General features: G+C 44.0%; 1 protein-coding gene across 4 annotated transcripts in view; it reads right to left on the minus strand.

Moving 5' to 3' along the window:
- Positions 1–23,130, minus strand: part of SORD (sorbitol dehydrogenase) — a 43,317-nt gene extending 20,187 nt beyond the window's left edge. The window contains exons 1-4 of one of the 4 annotated variants that reach the window (XM_023618424.2): positions 9,165–9,286; positions 7,548–7,859; positions 5,715–5,753; positions 3,311–3,344 (exon numbers count right to left, since the gene is read on the minus strand). In XM_023618424.2, coding sequence (XP_023474192.1) covers positions 3,311–3,344; positions 5,715–5,753; positions 7,548–7,763 — 289 coding nt within the window. In that variant the 5' untranslated portion in view covers positions 7,764–7,859; positions 9,165–9,286. Of the gene's footprint in view, positions 1–3,310; positions 3,345–5,714; positions 5,754–7,547; positions 7,860–9,164; positions 9,287–22,692 lie in introns of those variants that run through there. The other 3 variants (XM_023618427.2, XM_023618426.2, XM_001918205.4) reach the window with 3 other exon arrangements.
- Positions 23,131–23,590: the final 460 nt, after the last annotated feature.

Below are 23,590 nucleotides of genomic sequence, written 5' to 3' on the forward strand. Positions count from 1 at the left end.
GTTAACTAGCCTTACTGTGGTGATCATTTTGCAATATACACAAATATCAAGTCATTAAGTTGTACACCCGAAACTAATATAATGTTGTATATCACTTATACCTGAATTTAAAAAAAATTTAAATAAGCAGACATTGAATAAAGCAGAATACCCTCCATAATGTGGGTAAGCTTCATCCAATCAGAAGAAGGTGATGGGGTTCAGGTCCCAAAAAATGCCACTTTGGCATATTGATTATTTGAATCAAGTTTCTTAAGAAACAGCCAGTGTAAAGACACTCTGACCCTCCTCTGTCCCCCTGAAAGTAGGAAATACATTTCCCATGTGAAAGGTACCCTCCCTGTTCTAGCAAGTACAGAGACATCCTTATCACCAGAGACAGGGAATTCAAGGCCTAGAAGACTATAAATAAACCTTGTTACTTCTTTACTAATTTACTACCCCAAGCCCAAACTTCTTTGTCAATTCTTCACAAATTTATTGTTTCTTTATCTAAAAGGTATCAAAGCTGCCTGCTTTGGTCACTTCTCTGAGTCTCACATTTCTATGAGCTCCCATACGTATAAAATTAAAATTGTTTTTATCCTGTTAATCTGTCTTGTGTCAATCTAATTATTAGGCCAGCCAAAGAACCAAGGGAGGAAAGGAAAAGTTTTCCTCCCCTACAAAGGCCTTAGAAGAAAAGACTGAGGCTTCCTGAAGAAGGAAGTCTCCTCCAGACTGCAACATTGACTTTCACCTGAATTTCCAGACTGCTGGTCAGCCCTATGAATTTCAGACTTACCAGTCCCCATGACGATGGGAGTCAATTCTTTAAAATAAATTTCCCCCTGGGGCCCGGCTCCGTGGCTGAGTGGTTAAGTTCCGTGCTCTTCTTCAGTGGCCCAGGGTTTTACCAGTTTGGATCCTGGGTGCAGACCTAGCAGTGTTCATGAAGCCACGCTGAGGAGGCGTCCCACACAGCACAACCAGAACGACCCACAACTAGAACATGCAACTATGTACTGGGGGACTTTGGGGAGAAGACGGAAAAATTAATAAAAAATTATCTCCCCCTGCCCTCTCTCTATATACATATATAGTAAATCTATATATAAATAAATAATAAGTCTCTCTTCTCCTCTCTCTCTTGCTTCTGTTTCTCCAGAGAACTTTGATATACAGAATAAACAAGATATTACCAGTAGGAAGAAATGTATCAACTACCTAAGAGGAAGAAATTGTTTTTTAGGAGATAACTATTTCCAGACAACTGGTACGCTATGCCTGATTCTTATCTATTCACACGAGGGAGGCTGGCCAAACCTAGGCTTGGCAGCACTTTGAGAGCTATCAGACTGTGTTCTTCATGCCTGTTGTTTTGTTAAAAAGAGCAGCTTTAATTTAAACCATCCAAAGATTTCAACTGGCATTTCCCCTTCACAGGTTTGGATATAGTGAGACTTGGTGGTATTGTTGTTGTCAGTTCTCCAAGTTTAAAATAATAATGCTCCTGAGTCCCTTTGCCGAAATAAATCCTAAAGGATTACTGGCCTAGTCTGACTGAGAGGGCCATGATACGAATATCTCCCTGAGAAAAAGCTCTGCCTTAGAAAGACAAAGAGACCCACAGCTCTGCTCTGCATCCAGATGTCTTCCACACTGCCCTTGCCACAAACCTTGGGCAATCCACCAGGTGTGGCTCTGTGGGACTTTGTCTTTGGTGAACAGAGGAAGAAATGGCAGGGTGAATTCTGAGATCAAAGGTAGGGAAAAATCATTTGAGTTACGAAAACTATCTCTAGAGTTTCCTCTTTTGAATTACAATTTATAACAAGAGATGCTGAAATTCAGCATCGTTTCCTCTTCCAATTCAAGGGCAGCAAGAGAGGACAAAGTGAGAACACCACGCTGCTTCAGAGAGAGAAGCTGTGCCAGGATGCTCTGAGGCTAAGGCAGCCCTTGCTTGGCCACCTCTTAAATCAACAGCAAGTTTTCAGGACTTTTCACCTCAACTTTTCAGCGACGTGTCTCTTTCACTTCTCTGAACACGGTATCTTGGTGAAAACACGTAAGTCCTAAATATACATTACTTGCTGAACACTCATAGAAACAGCTATTGTCTGTATTCTTATCACTATAAATCAATAAACCAACTGACCTTTGAGTAGCAAAGCTCAGGAGGTTCCAGGAAAGCTTCCTTCAATCTAATGTTCACACAGAAGCTACAGTTCTGAGGTAAATGGGGCAAGGTGGGGAAGCACACGTCTAACTCATCAAGGACAGAAAGGGAGGGGCCAGCACCCTGGCCTAGTGGTTAAGTTTGGTGTGCTTCACTTCGGCAGACTGGGTTCAGTTCCTGGGCGTGGACCTACACCACTCGTTGGTGGCCATGCTATGGCGGCATCCCACATACAAAATAGAGGAAGATTGGCATGGATGTTAGCTCAGGGCAAATCTTCCTCAGCAAAAAAAAGAAAAAACAAGGGACAGAAAGGGGCCCTGAGTGGCTGGGTGTGGGATGTGCTATGTATAGACACTCTCCTTCTTGTCCCCAGCCCCACTTCAGGGTCCTGCAGATTATGAAGTGGGACTCCAGGGACAGGAGAGATTGGAAAACTGTTAGCAGAGATCTGCCCTAGCCAACAGGGCAGCATAACCTCCCAAGGCATAGATACCACTCCAGGAAACATGCACGTCAGCTCAGCCTGGTAGGCTCGCTCAGTGAGAGGCCAGAAGGAGTGGAGCAAAGGTGGTGGGAACTCTGCCCCAGTGTGCTCACTCACTTTCTGTGCGTGGGAGATTAGGGCAGTGTGGCAGGGCTCCACGCAGGCCCTCCCATCCCCAGTGGACAGAAGGTCCTGGTCTTCCTGGCACGATGCTCTTTTCTAATTAAAAAATTAAGTTGTATAGACTCACTCCTTTTGAAAGTTTGGGTCAGGGTGAGGACGTGGTTTGGCCACCTGAAATAGCAGCTTACGGTGGAGAGAGTAACCTAACTCTGTCGTTAGGTCAAAAGAAGAACCATTCTGCCTTTGCTCCATAAATTGAAGACATTTTATATGGAAAACTCTTTGGGACAAGTCAGCAGTGTGATATGGTAACTCCTCTCTTTCTATCACTACTTCCTTTATTTTATGTAGCAGCCAAGTTAAATCTACCCAGTCATGCTGTGGACAATGGACTAGGTTCAAGCCTAATGAAGACATAGTTTTTAATGGAGGCAAAAGTAATAAACAGTAGGACAAGGGGTAAGGGAGCAATGCACACGTATCTCCAGGGTACACAACAGGAAACAATAAAACATACGTCAAGTTTCCCAAGGACCTACCATTGGGGCCTGGTTCAGGGATAAGATAGTTCTCCTAAAGGAAACAAAACAGAAAAAATCATTTAGCATGCAAAATAACTTTACCTTATGTACATTTTCAGTTAAAAAAAATTAAAGTGGAATTTCATTCAAATACTTCTTAGAATTAACTCAGGCTCAGACCATACTCTGGTGGCTGCCTGAGGGGTACATGGAATAACGCTGACTCTAATAGCTGACCTCACCCCAGCCACCGTGCAACTTGCCCTGGACTGAGAAGTATGCCAAAGGCAACGCCAGGCAGAAAGGATGTTTGGGCTGCTTCTGGGTCTCAAGATCTGCCTTCCATACAGATCCTTCCCTTTAGGAAAAACACATTCTTAGATAGATTTGTTTGGTCTGGCAAACTGGTACAGGGAGAGGATGAGGGTGATTCTGGCGGTTACATGTGGGGGCTTTTGTCTGGAGCAGGTTGGACCAAGTGTGCAGGCTGCCGCTCTTTTCCCTTTCCATCAGTGCACAGCCCAATATTTGGTCCTCTCTTCCAAAACCTCCCATGTGGAGGTTTAGAGGTCCCTTGGGAACACACAGGACCTGCATTTTGGCCACTCTCACAGGTTTAAAAAGCAATCTGAGCTATTCTGATGTTCACAGCTACTATTACCATTATTATTTACCAAGCTTTTTCTCCCCATTGCCAACTGGCTAGGAAATTCTTGGTGACAAGGAAGGACAGTGAGTGGCCAAATCCGAAGTGTTCATTTTATTAATTCTTTGAAGGCAGCTAGGAAGAGGGAGAAGGGATGTGAGATGTTTACAGCACCTACTATGTGTCAGATGGCGTGCTGGGCTTTACACACCTCATGGCACGTGTTTCTCGCCACAGCCCACAGTTTGCAGATAAGAAACCTGAGGCCAGGAAGTTAAATAATTTGGTCAAGGTCATACTGCCACAGAGTGGATAAACCAGGGCTAAACCCAGGTGTGTCTTATTCCCAAGCCTGCCACACTTCATCCCACTGAACCCATAAAGGGGAATATGCCTTTTCTCCTTTTCAGGGGTGATGCAAGGAGCAGTCAATGAGGTGATGAGGATGTCCAGGGCAGGGCCCCACGCAGAGCGCTCTGGGAGGAGGCACTGCTCAAAGCCTGCCTCCTTCAGAAAGCTTCCTCAGATGCTTTTATAGGCAGCAATAAACGACACTGGGGCTATTTTGCTAACAAGAAAATAACCTTGATGCTGAAGACTGTACCTTCAATCTCTGGCACCAGGTACAGAGCCCTGCCGGAAACCTAGGGTGGGGGGACACACTTGTATTTGTTAATTCATCTCTCTCCATAATAGTGCTTCCATGGAAGGTCTGAGGTTCTCACTCATCTCAGATTACCAGCCCTGTCTGAAGCAGCTCCATGCTCATTTGAACTCCTTGTCTTCAGGGAAGCAAAGCCCAAAGTGATAACACAAATGCCGATTAGCTAACACTGCCACCTTCTCTGTGGCAGGTCCTATGCTGAGTGCTGTACACACATCACCTCCATTCATCCTCCCAACAGCCCTATGTGGTACCTTCCACTATTATTCCATTTTCCATAAGAGGAGACTGAGGAACAGGGGGATTTAGCAACCTGTCCATGGTAACACTAAGGTAGTAAATCGTAGAGGTGCATCCAAAGCAGCCTGATGTGGGGAAAAGGGGCTCAGGGCAGTTTTTCATCTCTTAATAATTTAAACTGGCTACAGAAGGAAGGAAGGAAGAAAAGAAGGAAGGAGGGAGCGAGGAAGAGAGGGAGGGAGGAAAGAGAGTGGGGAATCCCTCTAGAAATGGGCAACTCAAGATAGCTGGCTGCCACCAAAATCTTTCTCAAAGAAATTGCTGGTCCCACACCTGACATTACATCACATCAGGGGCTGCCATGTAGTTATGTTTCTGTTATACTGGGTGCAATTTTAAACTGCAAGTTAAATTGAAAATAAAGACTAAGGCCATTATTTCAAACATGGAACAGGAACCCACCCTACTCTGTAAAGGCACTAGTAGGCAACTTCCCAGCACTGAGAGATAATTCCACAGCATGCTTTTCATATCCATGCCTCCAGCCAGGCCAGGCCAGAACACCCCATTTGGGAGTGGAGAGGTAGTAAGATTGCAGCCCAAAGCAACAGTTGGGCACACCAAATAGGCCCTGGGTCACTAGAGATTACTACAGTAAATATTTGCTGGAGTTAACATAGTTGACCAACTTTGGCCTTACGCGACAGGCAAAGCTGCAGTGACTCTCCCAGACACTAGAGGGTGCTGTGCCAATAGCCTGGTTTTCCTTAGTGGCCGAACACATTTCACCAAGAACTTAAATACCCCTCCCAGCCAACCAGCTTTCCTTTTTCATTCTTTTTCTTGTGACTCTAATCACTCTTACATCTCACCTTGGCTCCGCTCTCCCCTCTCTGCAGAAGACATGCCACCTAAGCACAAGACCATGTTAAGATCAGCCCTTAAGTTTGTAAATATTATCCTAAGCTCAGGGGTGGGGCTCACAATGTTTTACAAAGTTATTACAGCATGGTTACTAAAAACCCTTGCTTTGCATTTGTGCTTACTTGGTATGATGTTGGCTACAATCCTGTTTACTTAATCTCTTTTTCTGTCTCAGATTTCGGTGGTGATATTCTTTCATTTATCCTATTTCTCATCTATCAAAGTTTCCTAGCTCCTCTGAGATTTCGAACTTTCACTTTTATCCCCACAGCCCCTTTCTTCATTCCCAAAGGTTGTGTAATCAGGTGTACTGAAGGTTTCTTGAACAGGACTTCTTATCTTTCTATGAGTGATAGTAACAAGGGATAAAGAGGAGTTGAATAATGGTTCTTTACTATACTTACGGCAGTTTTCCAGCATTTTTCTGACTTCAAGTCAGAAATACATCACATACGTATTTTCTCCCTTCTATCCCCTTCAGCCGCCACCCTTCTTCCCCCAAATAAATCATGAGAATACTTCAGGAAGAACACTCTGTGGAAACACAGAATCATCTCACGTGCCTCTCGCACCCTAAATGTTCTCTTGCCTTTCCTAAATATATTTTCTCAAATTAGCTTCAATACGTATTTCCTAAAGAAATCCGAATGGCCCCCTTTCCTCTACTTCCACCTGCGCATCTGAATTCACGTCCTCAGTACATCTTGCCTGGGTTGCAGCAATGGCCTCAACATGAGGAGAAATCAGGGGAAGATGCTTTTTCCCTCCTCCAGCTAAGCTGGGTGGTGCAGTGGTGGCGAACTCAGACCTTGGAATTGCCTGTCCAAGCGCAAACCTAGGCTCCCTGCCATCAGCCGCACGACCTTGGGGTAGTTACGTAACCTCTTTGTGCCCTCAATTTCCTCCTCTGTATCACAAAGACAATCATGAAAGAGAGCGCCCAACTCAGAGTAAATAAGTTAGCTCTTATTACAAAAGAAATGAAATTAAACTTCTTTTTCTAGAATTAGCTCAGAGTATGGTCGAACCAGCTCTGGACAACCTTGTCCTTCTCCTTTTGAAAAGTTAAAGCTTTAAAAATTGTTTTAGAGAAAAGTTGCATTTCCCTTGTTTTCATGTCAACATTAAGAGAACTTGACTGCTCTTTTAAGGGCTGGAATTTGGAAGAAAGTGGAGTAGGATTCCAGAAGTGTTTTTAGGCCTGATTCTATCAGCTGTGGGAGTGTCAAGTTGCACCGCCTGCCTTAGGGTGAAGGACAGCAGGCAGAGCTCCAGGAAGCCCACCTCTGCCACCGGCTCTTGTCTACCAGGTCTCCTGTCAACCTGTGGGCTGGCTGCCCTGCACCCTTGAGAGCAAAGGAGATCTTATTTTTGCTTGCCTCCCTCCTCAATCTTCCCCGTCCCTTGAGTGCTTGAATGGTGTTTTGAGGTGGGAGGAAAACCCAAAGGTTTCCTAATTGGCCATTTTGTCATAAGACACTTTGTTCTAGCTGCTCTGTTCCTGGCAAACTCGGGGTCAAAGTAGAAGGGTCAGATACTCTCCCAAAGGCCACGGAGCCGGTCTCCAGCCCAGGCTCTCTGGGCTCCCACTGGCCTTCTTCTCCTGATACCGATTCTTCTAAAATGCAAATCCACTTAAAATGCCCAGTGGCCCTTTAAGATCCTAAACCCCTCATGTTGCGGCCACCGTGCCTCCCTACAAGGCTCCTGAAATTCCCAAACCCCTCTGTGCTCCCTTGTTCACCCCACGGGGTCCATTTCTCCACTGGCTGGTCCCTCACCTTCTTCAAGATCCCACATGAGGCGGGAAGTGAGGGGAAGGGAGGCATCTGAGATGAATTCCTAAAGCCTGTGGGAATGTGGGGAGTTTCAGGTTTGGATATGTTGGGATTTCGGAATCTGGGAACACCCAGGTGGGGCTGTCCAATAGGCAGTTGTACTCGTGGGACTGGCGCTCGGGCCCGGGTCAGGGATAGAGACTCACGAACATGAATCATGAACACAGAGTGAAACAATCATCTCCTGTAAGACGCCTTCCCTGTCCTGGCCAGGCTGGGAAGGCGACCCCTTCCGCTCCTGAGCTTCCCCAGCACCTAGAATTGAATCCATACAGGATGGGTAAAGGATTATTTACTTCTCAGCTGTCATAAATAGATAAACTTTAAAAAATAACTTCCTACAAATTCAAAATGTATGACCATAACCATACATGAACCTGTTAGATGGTTCTATATTTTAAGCAAAAATATGAAGTCTCTGAGCTTTGTTGCCTGCTCTAATCTGTTAGTAATATTGATTAAGTGCTCACTGTGTTCAGGTCTACGTAAGGCAACTTTTTTTTTTAAAATTATTGAGCTTGTGAAAGATGACATGAGTGGAGCCATATTAAAATAGAGCCAGAGCAGCCATTTCAAAGGAATTGCCTTACACGTCTTGTTTTATCTTCCAAACTGGACGAAACCACCAACATTACAAGAAGTCAGTAAGGACATGATTATCCTGTTTGTAATGACTGATGAAACTGGACTTTGCTAATGATTGAATCACTAACCAATGAAGTACAAGTCTAGCCTTCTGCCTGATGAGCGAATCTCAAGCCAACCTATGAAGTACAAACCCAGCCTACCTCATCCAGCACCAATGAACTCTTCAACACAACCTAGCTCATCTTTCCCCACCTTTTCCCATAAAAGCTTGAGACCCTCTCCTGTAACCAGAACACTATTTGGGTTTCTACCTGAATCTGTGCTCCCTGAATTGCAATTCCTTGATCCCAAATAAACACTTTGCCTCTTAAACTGGTTTCTGTTTTTGTAGGTTGACATGCTGAATATCACCTTGCAAAATCTGAACATATTTTCTCCAGTAATTAATGTTCTTAGTGTAAATCTGATTTTGGGAAAACTGCCAACTCTTAAGAGCCAAACTAAAAGACTCATCAAGTGGATGCCAATATTGTATATATGAGTACATATTTCTCTTCCTTAATTTCTCTCCCCTGCGATTTTAGAAGAGGCATTTCCCCTACACCCATAATTCTAGTTTTTCCCTTCAGAATAGGGCTCTCTTAGCAGTACTAGGACTTACTACCTAAAATGCTAAAATCCTATTTATGATATTGTTGACTGCTCCTGCTGCTTTTAGGGGGAAATGTTAGCTTTGTGCCCCTTGGCTTTTTGTGGACAAAGGCACTGCCCACAGCAGTGGGCAGACACGGCAGTATTTGCTGGGTTTAATTTCCTGTTATTTTTCTACTTTGAGTTTTGTTTTATTGCTGAAACATAATTACGATAAGGGGGAGGGAGGTATTTCTTTGGGCTATTTGCTACGGTCACCCAGGGAAGTCCCTAAAACATTTTCCACGTCTAACGCTGTGTTTTTAAGTCAGGCTTTCTTACAAGAACCAAGGCAGCACAATTCCAGGAGGCCGAACGAGAGAACCAGTCCAAACCAGAAAACTTCAAGGTGGCGAAGGGGTGCCATGCGCAAAAAGGAAGCGTGTGCAAAAGGTGCCGTGTGCAAGAAGGGAAGGTCTGCGCATGCCCCAAATGCCCCTGTCCCTAGCGACGACGCGGAGACCCCTCCCCCTTCACATCCCATAAGAACCCTGCTCACCTTCCCTTCAGGGAGGTGTTTTAGAGCAGGAGCTCTGCCTCCTCCATTCACTGAAGAACCTTCCCGCTCTGCTATTCCGAACCGAGTCTCATTCTATGGGGGGCGGGCATGGCGGGGGGGAAGCAGCTCTGGGCAAAAGGATGCACTTGCCGGTCACCCGTCCCTTGGGGCTCGGTAACACTACTACACGAATTTTCCTGTTTCTGAAGGAGTTTTAGATCCTATTTTCAGTCTCCAGTGCCTCGTACTGACAAGTCTAGCTCAGGCATTAAAGGGTTAAAGAGCCCAGTTTCCTCCCTCAGAGTAATCTCCCAGTTTAACTCAGGTGCTCCTTAAATCCTATCAGGGCCCTTTAATTGGATCATCTAGAAGCAGCTGGCTCTGTCAGCTGGTGGCAAAACTAACAAGGGAAAGAGCTGTGACGGCAGAACCACTTGGGCCGCTGATGTTCGTGCGCCCTCATTATGCATCTCCTCGTCCTCACCCAAAAATCTTAACAGGAATGTATATATGCAAGGAGGGGATATTTTGAATGGGTCGTATTACAGATAAAGAATTATCTTACTTTTAAAAAGATTATTACAGATTCAAAGCAATTCTTTTGACCTAAGGTAGAATACATTTCCGCAAAGAGCAAAAAAATCAAGAAATACCTTCATGGGGCCCTTACAAATGTTTTAACTTGATGTTGACACATTATTTTCTCTGCCTTTTATAATTCGACGTCAACCCATCATTCTAAAATGACTATTTCTCTTTTAACTTGTTCTTTCCTCATACAGCTAATCATCGAAGGGGAGCAGAATTTATTACCCTGAAATATATCTCTTTGGCATAAGGATTACTTTAGGCTGATTATTTTTAAGAAAGAGCAGACATAGGAAAAGCTCTGAAAGCTGAGTAGAAGTTACCCTTTTGTAAGAGACATTTACATTTATAAGGGAAATCTTTATTTGTAAGGGTCTCCCTCTCCCCAGGAAGAGAAGGATGACTAAATCTCTAGAAACTCTAATCCATGGAGAAGGCACTGACTTAAATTTGCATAACAACCTTACCCTTGTTTACTGTGCTTTTCCTGGTAACCTTCCATAGCTGATCCCCCGTCCCTCCCAACATCTTCTTTTTTCTTTTCTTTTCACTGTGGAAGATTCCCCTGAGCTAACATCCATTGCCAATCTTCCTCTTTGTGTATGTGAGCCACTGCCACCGCACGGCCAATGACAGACGAGTGGTCTAGGTCTGCACCTGCAAACCGAACTTGGGCTGCTGAAGCAGGGTGCACTGCACTTAACCACTAGGCCACCAGGGCTGGCCCTTCTTTTGTCTTTAGCTGGAGATGGTATTTAAGGTTGGTGGCTTGGGCCATTTGGGGGAGTTGCCCTGTTTTCCTGAGTATGTCTCATGTATACAGGAGGTATACATATTATTAAACTTGTTTGATTTTCTCTATTAATCTGCCTTTTTTTTTTACTAGGGGTCTCAGCCACGAACCTAGAAGGTAAAGGGAAAATTATTTTTCCTCCCCTATATCATAAGACAAAAATCTGACTACACCCCCTCCACAGTGTTCAGCTCCCTGGAACCGGGGGCTGTGCAGTTCTTGATCTTCTCCCCATCCAGATCCTCCTGCCTGAAATCTGGTAGAGCTGGCTGTCAGGAAAAAAAGGGAGATCAAGTGTACTTAGGATGCTTGATGGACTGTTACTGATATGTGATGCAACATGTATAGAAATTGACAAGAGCATTTAGAAATGTTTACAGCATTTTGACATTGTTGCAACATCCAAATGCAGCAACACCTATTGGTCTGTGGCCAGCTGGAAATAAAAATAAAATTGGTTCTTCATCTCGGATAGTTTGTGAAGCACGTATTACAGCACCCAACACATGCCTGGAACGTCGTAGGCATTCAACATGTTAACTCCATTTTTTTTTTTTTTACCATTCAAGTGAAACCTAGAGCATGAAAAAAACCAAAGCCACCCCCCAAAAATAGCTTCTCTGGAGAAAAGCTAATTTGACTGTTTTATATCTCAACTTCATGAACTAGTAATTCAAAGACAGAATTCAATTCCCATGTGGAATTGAAAGAGAGGCTCTCATGTTAAGGCACCAAAATGGAGCAGGCAGACATGCAGAGCAGAGGAACCAATTCCTCCTTCAGGATGAACTCTTGAACTCACTAGATGCCTGAAATGAATTTGCAAGTCTTCTCAATGAAGATAAGTTGATCGGGATAGAGACCTCATTCCTATCAAGGTTATTTTCTACATCCCTAAATTTTAATGGTTTGTTTCAGCCGACCCTCAGCCCACGACTATCTTGCATATGGAATTTGTTAAAAGACATTACTTTCCCTTTTTTTCTTTGCTTTTGTTAGCCACGACTATAAAAGCTTTCCTCTCCCTTCACTGGCTGGAAAGTGCTACTTGAATCTGTGTTCCCAGGCTGCAGTCCTAACAAAGCCCAAATAAACTTCTTTTTGTTTGTCTATCAGAATCCACCTCAATTGGTCGACATTTCTTGCCAAAGCCAGCAGGATCCAGAGCGAGCACCCCGAAACCCTGGTGCCTCCGTGGACCCCCAGAAGGTACTTCCAAGAGACCACTGAGCTCTGACAACTCCACCGGCAAGCCCGGAGATCTGGTGGTGAATCCTCCTGGATCCAAAACTCCCAATTTTTTAAGGTCGAGGTTTAGATCAAACTGATCTTTATTCAGGCGTTTCTGGTTATAGTCAGCTCTATCTTCCATTTTAGAAGGAAGATTCTGGCTCTGCTTCAGGCAGGAGGTTTGGTTCAAGGATTTCTTTTCTGCCTCACTGTTTTGGAGGGGAAGAGTCCATCCTCCTCTTAACCAGCTGGAGGATTCGGGTTTAAGGACTCTTCTTGGTGAATATTATTGTAGCTCTATTAGTTTTTCGTTTTATTCAAGTGGCCACAGTCTCTTACAATGAGAAATTCTGCTGTTCTTCATAACCAATGCAGAACCCTTAGCTTCTCCTATCACCCAATGAGGGTCCTCTGACTCTGAAGATAAGAGACATTGGTCCTTCTGACCCCTTTCTAGGGTCTAGGGTGTTTCTAGGTGACTAGGAACCTAGTGGAAGTATCAGCACTGTCTGTGACGTGCAGCCGTCTCACAGGGCCTCACAAGCAAAGAACATACCCCCTTCCTAGGTCAGAAGGAACTCCATTAGCTCGTCTGGGAGGTACACATAAAGGACTGGTCACGCTAGGACCTTGAGCAACCTGACACCACCTGGTGTCCAGGATTTTCCAAGACATAAAAGAGAGACCAACAGCCCACTGGTGACACTTTAGGAAGCGGTCCTCACAAGCAGCGCAGACTTGACCCAAAACACATAACCTCCTGCCTCAGTGATCCAAGAACAGGCCACTCTAAATTATGGGGAACAATTGTTCTAGAACAACCATAAATGATCAACCTCCCTCAGGAACTCCAGCTGATTTTATATTTAAGAACTACAGTCTTTCCTCTCATGAATTTTTGTCAAACTGAGAGCTCCAAAATATGGTCAGACAGAAATGCGGGTTGTACCCTATTTGCAGTCAGATATGGCTCGACAGAAATGTGAGTTGAACCCCATTTGTGGTAGGGTCCTATCAAACTGCCGCCACCTCAGGGGAATTACTTTGGCCATTAGAAGGAACATTCCAATTAGATTAGGTCATTTAAGAACTGCAGTTAAAAGCAAAGCCTCCAAAATTCTAAAATACTGAACGTTTTGTTGCAAAAAGCTAATGAAAAACCAAGTTATAAGAGGTACGTAAAAGAAAAGACTATATAAAAGTCTGTTAAACTATGGCTTTACAGACACCCCTAAAATCTACCTTCAAAGAAGGGCCCAGTATGAGCCCTTCCCAGAGTTAACAAGACTCTGAGAGATTTTCTGAAAAACTGCTACATTATTCCCGTAAACAGTCAAGGGGAAACTAAAATTAAAAATTAATGGACAGCTGGCCCTGTGGCATAATGGTTAAGTTAGGCGTACTCCACTTTGGTGGCCTGGGTTCATGGGTTCAGATCCCAGGCGCAGATCTACACCACTCGTCAGCCATGCTGTGGTGGCAACCCATGTATAAAGTGGAGGAAGACTGGCACAGATGTTAGGTCAGGGCTAATCTTCCTCAAGCAAAAAAAGAGGAGGATTGGCAACAGATTTTAGCTCAGGGCTAATCTTCCTTAACAATAATAAAAAAAAAAATTAATGGAGTTGTTTAATACTGTCATAGATATTTACTGTTTGTCCTGGCTGAAACCTGACAAGGTATTTGAAAGGATTTAGCAACTTATGATCAGAAATTTGGGCAAAGTGGAAGATGATATTCAGAGCCTGATAGGAACTTTTTTTATATAGGCCTTCTTCCCTAAGTTAAAATAAGACTATGTACCCAGAGGGAAAGAAGTAAATTAGGGATGATGTAGTGGGACAGGCAGATCAACCTATGATGTCATTTAAGTTACAACCCAATTTCTGAGGAATTGAGAGCAACTGTCCTTATCTTATAAACATTCACAAAACTGGAGATGAAGTTCTAGAGACATTTCAGATTCCACCCATTCCCTTTCACCAATCCCACAAACCTCCCCTATTTATATCAAAAAACTTATAACCTTTCTGGGAACTGAAATCCAGACCATCACCAATTCCTAAGCAGATAAATTTAGTTTATTTTATCTGCCAGAAATACAGTTTGGATCCAACTATTCTACTATAAATTAGTGAGTTCTGTACCTGATTCATAGCAAAAATTTAATGAAAGCTATTTAAGGTCTCTGCTTGCATCTGTCTATGTATCTATGTACATCTATATATGTGCATTACATATATGTGATATTTTTCTACCTACGGATGGTACAATTTCTAAAAGAGCTCTATTTAATTGACTTAAAGAAGTGCTTATATAAATTATTTCTAAATGTAATAGAAACTAACCCAAATGTTTTTCAAGTTATAGATATAAAATAACCTTTGGTAAATGAAAGCTTATTTAAGTTTGTTGGCTTGATTGAAATAAGCATATTTTCAGAGTTATCAGCATTGGATATGATGCAAACATGCAGCCTTTGTTCTTCCTGGGTTTATTAGTGAAAAAAAGCTCATGTCATCTCTGTTACAAAATATGTCAACAAAAATAATAACTTAGACTTATAGCTGATTTTGTCTAATATCTCATGAAGTTTTTGTAGGCAATCTAAACATAATTATTGGGAACAGGTAAACTGAATAGATGCAAGTTAAATAAAAGTTTTTGGGTGAACTTTTTTTTTCTTTTTTTTTTTAAAGATTTTATTTTTCTCCTTTTTCTCCCCAAAGCCCCCCGGTACATAGTTGTATATTTCGTTGTGGGTCCTTCTAGTTGTGGCATGTGGGACGCTGCCTCAGCGTGGTCTGATGAGCAGTGCCATGTCCGCGCCCAGGATTCGAACCAACGAAACACTGGGCCGCCTGCAGCGGAGCACGCGAACTTAACCACTCGGCCACGGGGCCAGCCCTTGGGTGAACTTTTTAACAATAATTATGTGTTATGGCATATGTACTTAAAAATAACTTTAAAACCTTTTGATAACTTGAAACGTTGTAGTTTTGCTAAATTAAGTTAAATGATAGAAATTTTTTGAGTATCTAGGTCATTTCCATATAAGTTAAAATATTAGACATTAATTACTAAAGATAGATTAATCTACGTTTGGCTTTTTATTCAGAGAAACTAAAAAAAATTTGAGTCTATTAATAATCATGTTTTGTGCCACTCTGACAGATTTCCTATGAGAAAGCACATGCTCTAGACAGTATATGTAAGTCTGCCAATCTACAGGATGATAATGTAAAAGAATAAGGAAAACATCTCTGTATACAAGCAAAGTAAGATGTATGTTTTCAGTAAAGAAGGTGTAAGGAATGGAGATATTTTTGTTTGTTTTGTGAAGAAAGTAAATTCTCCTAAAGTAGTAGGAAGAAGGGAAGGCATGGGACAAATTCTGAATGTCAAAAAGAAAGTTATGTAAGGTTTATGGAAGAAGAACCCTGAGGAAAGAGTTTTGTGCATGGTCAAGTTGGCTAAAATTGAAATGAATTTAATTAAGTAAATGAGTTTTAATATTAAAAGTAAGCTGGTGTAAAATTAGAATTTGGTTTTCTCTCTTAAAAGGATAGTTTTCTTGGACTTTTAATCTGCTCGATAAAAAGATTATGAAAGATTTTTCTTCATCTTTGAGTAAAGTCTACCTAAAAGGCAAGGATTCTATGTTTTGTCAAAATAATTTCCTATATTCAAAAAGCTGAGGTCTCTATTAAGAGAGCTGAGGGTTTTTTAACTGTTTAACTCTATGTTTGCCTTAACATCTTCTGTTGTCACTTTGGTTAAATGGATAACTAAGCATTGTTTCACAGTGACCTATGATCCTCTTTGATCAAGTGTTTTAAAACCTTTTGATGTTTTTGCCAAACTTCCCCCAAATTCAAATCCTAAGTAAAGTCTTTCTTTTGACCAGAAAGTAACTTTGAGAATTTCCATTGGGTCCTTGGGACTTCTCAAAGAATTTGTTCTCTCTTCCTATAAAGAGGGTGATATTAAACTACTTAGGTTTACCTGGTATATTAAATTGCATGGAAAGCATTGTCAAATAAATGATGATAAACCTTTTAGATTATATTGTGTGGGTAAATGGTATTATTCTAAGTGTTCTAAAAATTTTATAAATTCCTAAAAATCTGATATGTCCTGGTATAATTCTAGTCATTATCTTAAGTGTGTTATAGAAATAACTAAATTTCCTTGTCAACTGCATTGTAATCAGATCTTTATGCCATTTTAAGTCTTCTGTCATTTATAGACAGTTATTGTTTTACTCTAATGCTTTTGCAAATATGTTTCTTCAAAGAGATTCATGGAAAGGACACTTACTTCAGAATACAGGTTTCTGATGAACTTTCAGATCATAAAAGTGAACTGGATTTAAAGAAATCTTTTCTTTTAAGCTGTCAACAATTTGGTAAGATTTATCTTTGTGAACAAAGATGAATCATCTACTTTTTCTTCCTACCTGATCCCTCCAGAATTCAGAAACTCTAAGTGAGTATTCTTATTTTCATTTAGATAAATAATCAGACCAAGTTTTTAATACAAACAAATTAGTTTTACTGTGATTATCTTTGGTAAAAAATGAGGGTAATTGTGGACAGAAAAATTGTGTTACATCTTTGTAGATGATGGATTCCAGTCCAACATCTTTAATTGCCTTTGAGGGTTTTTTTATATACCTAGCCTAAGGTATTGCCTTTGGTCTCGCCGATGACTTGCAGTGCCCTCTTTGGAAAACATGAACTGACCCCACATGGGAAGGTCACTGGCAGATCAGCGTCTGTTGGTATATAACCTCTGCTGATCCCTTGTTGTCTTACACTGGTATGACCAGCTATTGTAAGTCTCTAATGTCTGATAATCAAGCCTATCACAAGCAGGATAAAGACGTTTTCCTGGATTCCAATCTACAGGATCCTGTTGGTCACAGTCTAGACCCTGGTAACTCGGTATTCTGGAAGCATCATCAGAAGAAGACAGCCCTCAAGCCCCAATGGAAAGCACCTTTCCAAGAGCTCCTAACCACTGACATTGCCACAGAACTAGAAGGCATTTAACCTTGGAGACACGTCTCATAGCTAAAGAAGGTTCCACTTGATATCTGGTCCTGTACAAACACTGGAAACCTCCAAATCAAATTGACTAGGAAGAGAAGCTGCCAACATCTGAGGCAGATAGCTGTCCCAAGACCTCAGGCCATGCCTGTATACCTACTTCTATGACTATTTCAATATTACCACTGTCATATTGCTCAAATGTCATTTAAGATTTTTCTGATGCTGTGTTTGTTTTTCTAAATCCACATCTGAATGGGCCTCTGATAGTAATATCTTCTTACAATGGGTTCATTTCCTCACTATACACAAAAATAAATCTAACTGTTGGGTATGTGGGGCAAACCATTGGCCCTGGCTTCCACCTGGGTGGTTAGGACACTACACTCTAGGTTTCCCTTGGATGCAAGAAAGAGTTCACCCTAAATAAACAACTGCTGTTAATCTCCCTTTTCCTCAAAGTCAGATGGACTCATGCAGTTTTTATTTAGTTGGCTTCCTATAGGTATTAGCATATTTCTGCGGTCCAGATTACAACTCCTAATTCTATTACTCCTTGGAATTTTTGTATGGATCATAATATTTAAACAAACCACTGTTTTCTTTATTCAATATTGCAAAACCAGCATTCAGGCTAAAGTGATGGTCTTATGATGACTAGAGACAATACACAGACTTCATTCCCCAACTCCACGTCTCTTCAAGATGCTCTCATCGATGTATAGACACATCCTCATGAATTTGACCTTCCTTCATCGTGTCTGCCTTGTTGCTCAAATGTGGCCTTGCCTAACAACAAATAAGAGACTGCCTGTATAACCTCATTCCTATTTCCCCCCACCGAGGGACTAGAGGGATCCAAGGCAGGTGCCACCTACCTGGCTATATGAGGGACTAACAAAAATTGATCATCAAGGCTACCATACTGGTAGATTTTGACCAAAAGGGGAAGATGTGTAATTGAAAAAAGATGGAGTCGCTTGTGTTAAGGCACTAAAATGGAGCCAGGCAGACATGAAGAGGAGAGGAATAAACTCCTCCTTCAGGATGAACTCCTGAACTCATTAGATGCCTGAAATGAATCTCCAAGTCTTCTCAATGAAGATAAGATTATTGGGACAGAGACCTCATTCCTATCAAGGGCATCTTCCTCCCTAAGTTTTAATGGCTTGTTTCAACCGATCCTCACCCCATGACTACCTTTCACCTGACTACCTTGCATCTGGAATTTGTTAAAAGATATTCCTTTCCCTTTTTTTTCTTTGCTTTTGTTAGCCACGACTATAAAACCTTCCATCTCCCTTCTTGAATCTGTGTTCCTGGGCTGCAATACTAAAAAATCCTGAATATGCTTCCTTTTGTTTAAGTCTATCAGGGTCTACCTCACACTTGGTCAACACTCAATTAAAAGCAACATCTGGACTTCTCAAGACTGACCAAAGAGGCATAAAGTAATTACATTGGTAAATACCATTGAATACGAGATTATTGCCTGGGCCCATATTATAATAATTTGGTTAAGAACTGTCCATATAACACAAAAAAGAAAAAAATTTTAAAAGACTTGTCCATATGTTTGAAGGTGTTGGTCTTTATCTCTTCTTACGCTGAGATGGTTTCAGTGTCCAGTTCTCATGGGCCCTAGCCTTCTGCCTAACTCCATGCTTGGCACATACCACTAGCTATGCTGGGCCTTTTACATGCACCACCCCATCTAAACCTCACACAACCCAAAGGTGAGTACTACTATCATCCCCATTATACAGAGAGGAAATTAAAGCGGAAAGTAATTCGGCAAGTTCTACAACTAGAAGCAGTAGAGCTGGGACTAAACTCCACTCCGGGCCCCAACCTGGCTCGTGACCTTATTACTGTTGCCATTTAAAGAGGACCTCAGTGAGCTGACACTGCTGACAGGCTGTTTGCCTCTTTATGCATCAGCTTGGTGACCTCTCCCCTTGCTCCCTTCAAATCCATACATTCTCTATTTAAAACACAGGGGGGAAAGTGAAAGTCCTTAAGTCTCAGGTCTTTTGGTTCTGTTTCCCTCATTATAAAAGAAAACCACCAGTCTTTGAATATACATATGTGCATGTGTGTGTGTATACAGGCCTGAAGCCCTGGAGCTGCCAGGGCTCACTCCTCCCTTGCTGTGGCCTACTAACTACCTACTAGGGAAGAGGTTTAATTTTTCCTTCCCTGTAGCTATAGCATCCAGAAAGGAAAGGGAATCCTGCCTTTTCCGTGGGCAGGAGGAAGGCTGGATGTTAGCTTTCCTTCCTGGCAAGTGGGAGACGAATTTCAAATGCTCTGGTAGCATTTTCCCATAGAACCAGAGCCGGGGACACTAGCTGGCTCCTGGTCTTAACTGAAGCAGGAAGGCAGCACTGAGAAGGGTTAAGCCCTTGCTTTCTGCTTCAGAACCTTCCGAATCCTGCTTCAGATTTTAGGAATGGGCCTTTCCCCAGACAACTCCCTTCATGTGAGTTCCTGAGGCGAGAACCACTTTTATCAGCAGACCCTGTCCCTAGTAGACCCAAATGGCCACATCCTGCTGTACCCGGGAAATCTTGGATTTCGTTTTGATTCTCCCACAGGGAGGAGAGCCTGTGCTCCCCTTCAAAGCTGGCCCAGGACTGTTCTTCCCTGTTGCTCTCTCTCGTTTACAACTAGTACCACCGACCCCAACTCCAAACCACTTAGCCTATTCACCTTAAGGAAGGGGGAGGAGGGGCAGACATACCTTACGGGGGGGGGGGGGGGTGTCCCTATGGAGGTGCTGGGAGATGAATGTGCTCAGGAGGCAGTGGCAAGGGCCCAGAAAGGTCTATGTTGGGTTGCAGGTATCTCTGAAGCAGCACAGGCATCCCCAGTCACTCTCCTGGGCCGCCAGCTTTCTGCTCCTTCCCCTTCAGTGCTGGCGCTCTCTCCAGGAAATGTCCTCCACTTCTTGCCTTTTTACTCTACATGTCCCGCTCACACTAGGTAAGCTCTCCATCCACCATTTCCTACCGGGATGCTACTTTGGGCAGGACAATACAGTCATGTGTCACTTAACAACAGGGATACATTCTGAGAAATGCATCATCATGCACTTTTGTCATTATGCGAACATCAGAGCACGCACTTACACAAACCTAGATGGTATAGCCTACTACACACCTAGGCTATACGGTGCTAATCTTATAGAACAACTGTCGTATATATGATCCGTCACTGAAATGTTGTTACATGGTGCATGACTGTCCTTTGTTGTGCAAGACAGTACTGTAAACGGAGTGAAGTCCACCCCTCAGTCATTGTGACAACCAATCCTCCCTTACACATTCCAAACCCCCTGGGGAGGAGGTGCAGTACTGCTCAGTAGAGAAGCAAATGACTCCTGAATCTACATCTCCAACCCAGAAACCATCCCTGCACTCTAGAGCCCAGAACCAAGGTAATTTCTCAGACAACTTGACATCCTGTCCCAGAGACATCTTAAATTCAAACCTGATCTCATCATTTTAATATACTCTCCTTTGTCTAGTAAGTGACCCCACCACCTCCCACTCTCAAACAGACCTGAAGTCTTCCTGAATCTGCCTGGAACACTTTTACCCAGTTAGTGAACCAATCCTACAACCACAGGCTACATTCTCTAGCCTATCACATTTTCTAGAGCCTTTAGGATATGCCCACCCCAACCCAACCCCTAAGCCAGTCCAAGCTGAAAAGAGCAATTTTAAGGTGAGCTCCCTGCCCCCTCCAATCTTCAAGGCTTTGTTCTACAGAGCCAGGACAAACACTAGTCTGGCTGAGAGGTGGGAGAGCTAGGGTTTAGGAATTAAGGCAAAGTAGGACCTGGGGTTGTAACTCTAGTTCTGCTACTTCTTAGGGACATGCCCTTAAAGCAGGCCCTGAGCAGATGGAGAAGCAGGCCGTGTCCACCTCTCCAGCTTCACCACTCATGTTTTCAGGACATCACACTCTTTGCAGGGCCACTGAACAGGACCTGTTATCTCACATTTCACTTATCTTTGCACTTGCTCTTCCATTTGCCTGAATGACTTCTACTTACTCTCTGAGAACCAGCTCAAGTGGCATCCATCTCCTCTAGGGCCTCTTCCCTGTGGGGTCTTTACTCCCCACACCTCCATTAAACCGCTCACACTCTGTGGTAATTGTTTACTGCATCTGTCTGCCAGCCTAGAGTACTTGGCAGGCACCCTCTCATCTGGAAAACGTTTGTGGAATGAAGGACCGAGTTTGAAATCACTCTGTAAGCTGTGTAGAGCTGGACCACTTTCCCTTTCTCATAATACCATCTACTGTTTGTAGCAAAAAACACTAACAGTGTCACTTTAATTCAGGACCTTGGGTAAAGGCTCAAAGGTGAGTGGTGAGAGCACTGGAATAGGAGTCGGAACCTCTGAGATCTTGTCTGGGCTCTGTTAACTAATCCAGCCTGACACCTTGGGGATGGCACTTCCCTCAGCTGAGGAAATGCAGATTCAGCTCAGGGCAGGGGTTCTTAATTTGAGGTCCACACACCTCCAGAGGGTCTATGGAGGGGCTTAAAGGAAGTCCACAAACTCTCTGAAATAGCTGCCAAACTCAGTCTATTCATATTCTTTGGGGAGAGAGACCACAGAGTCTCAAATAGTCAAGAACTGCAGATCTGGATAATCTTCTGAGTCTCTCCGATCTAGATCCTGGCATATGTTCTCTTTGAGGGGAACAGAGGTGCTGGGGAGCAGCAGAGATGACTGGCATCCTTCCCACATACCCACTGCCATCCCAGGCCCATCTGAGATGGACTTTGTCAAAGGAGCCCTGGCCTGACCACAGGGCTGACTCTGCAGCTCTCTGACCTTTGGCCCCACCAGCCAAGGAGCAGAGGTAGGGTCTGGGGTAGGAGGGGACCTATACATAATGTTCTTAAAGGGACAGGGGAGCAGGATCAAAAAGGAAACCAGATGTGGACTACAGGAGATAGCGAGGAAAGGAGCTTTAGAGACATGGAGACTATCAAGATCCAGATGTCTGGTACAGGCACAGGGCACACACGGAGTCCTGGAGTCGGAGGCCCTGTGCTGGAAGGAAAGGAGAACGATGCTGGCACTTTCTGAGTACCTATTAAGTGCTGGGTACTCTTGTGATCATAATAATCCTGCAAGGGAGGTTTTCAATAGCCCCAAGCAAAAGAGACTGAATACAAGTTCCACAGCTTTTAAACGTCCCTCTGGTCCCCCTTTCTGCCCTGCACTGTCTGCCCAGAGAAGAAGTTTGGGGCATGCCCTAAAATCAGGAAGCCTCCCTAGAATCTCTTCTGAAAAGTGCAATGACAAGAGGCTGAACCATGAATGTGCAGCTGGCAAAGGAGGGGGAAGACTTCAATCATTTTGCAACCTTCCTGGACTCCAGCCACGTGCCAGCTACAGGCTGAGTTCCGGGAGGCACGCGACAAGAAGCTTCCTCTTTGCACCTGAGCACCAACAGCCGACCGCCCCCTCCCCCAGCACGGTAACCAGCACGGATCCCGGCGGCCAGGTAGCGCTTGGTGCCGGGCCGGCCCCGGGCTGGAATAGGCGAGCTGCGGCTGTGAAGGGGCTCGGAGGCGAGTGGGGCAGGCTGGGGCTAGGCTCCCCACTCCCCTTCCCGTTTTACCAGGCGCAGGTCCCCGGGTCCGTGCACCACCACGGAGAGGTTCTCAGACTTGGCCGCCGCCATGTCGCTCTCTCCTCCCAGGCCGAAGCCGCAGTCTGCAAGACGCGTGGTGGTTCTGGAGGCGGCAGGCGGAGGGTCGGGGGCAAGGGCCGGGAGGCCGTGCTCGGCCCAGGCTGCGCGCGCCTGACCGGGGGCGGGGCTTTCTCGTCCCTGACAGCCGGGGCGGGGCTAGCGGGAGGGGCGGGGCGGCCCTGCTTTCCCCTCAGCCCCAGCTGGTATGGGCTGGGAAGGGGGCTGCAAAGGGCGAAACCGATCCGCTGCCTCCATCTATAACACACCTCTTCTGCCGCCCGCCTCACATTCAAGCAAACAGCTGCCCTGAAGGTAGCCTGCGGACGCAATAGCCACCCGACCAGTGTTGTTTAGATGCAGATAAGTGGGGTTGAGCAATGTGGGGCAGATACTCAGGACCAGCACTGAGACTCTGATAAGTCTAGATCTGAGGGGAGGCCTGAGGGTCTGTATTATTAGCATTGCGAATGCTGAGGCTGCAGGTGGGGCAAGATCTACACTTTGAGGAACAGGTGCTACACTGATGCAGCGTCCATGTCGGCCCCGTGTCCCCAGCATCCAGCAAAGTGCCTGGCGTAAGTAGGAGTGAGTGAATGAATTGGTGCATCATTCCATGGGCCTGATGCATCAGTGTAAAGAAGCTGTGAAATGGAATCAGTGAGCCCCTTTCTCTTAACCAGCTCTGCTTCTCATAATAGAAGCAGGATTTCTGCCTAAATTCTTCCTTCAAGCCGTTCTCCCCTCTGAGAAACAGTGAAGTTTTACTGTAATGGGAGAGAGCTGCTCTCTGGACAAGCCTAAGACCAAAAAGCCCTCTCCTTTTAGA

This window comes from Equus caballus, chromosome 1 (genome assembly GCF_041296265.1).
Source record: "Equus caballus isolate H_3958 breed thoroughbred chromosome 1, TB-T2T, whole genome shotgun sequence".
Classification (NCBI taxonomy): Eukaryota; Metazoa; Chordata; class Mammalia; order Perissodactyla; family Equidae; genus Equus; species Equus caballus.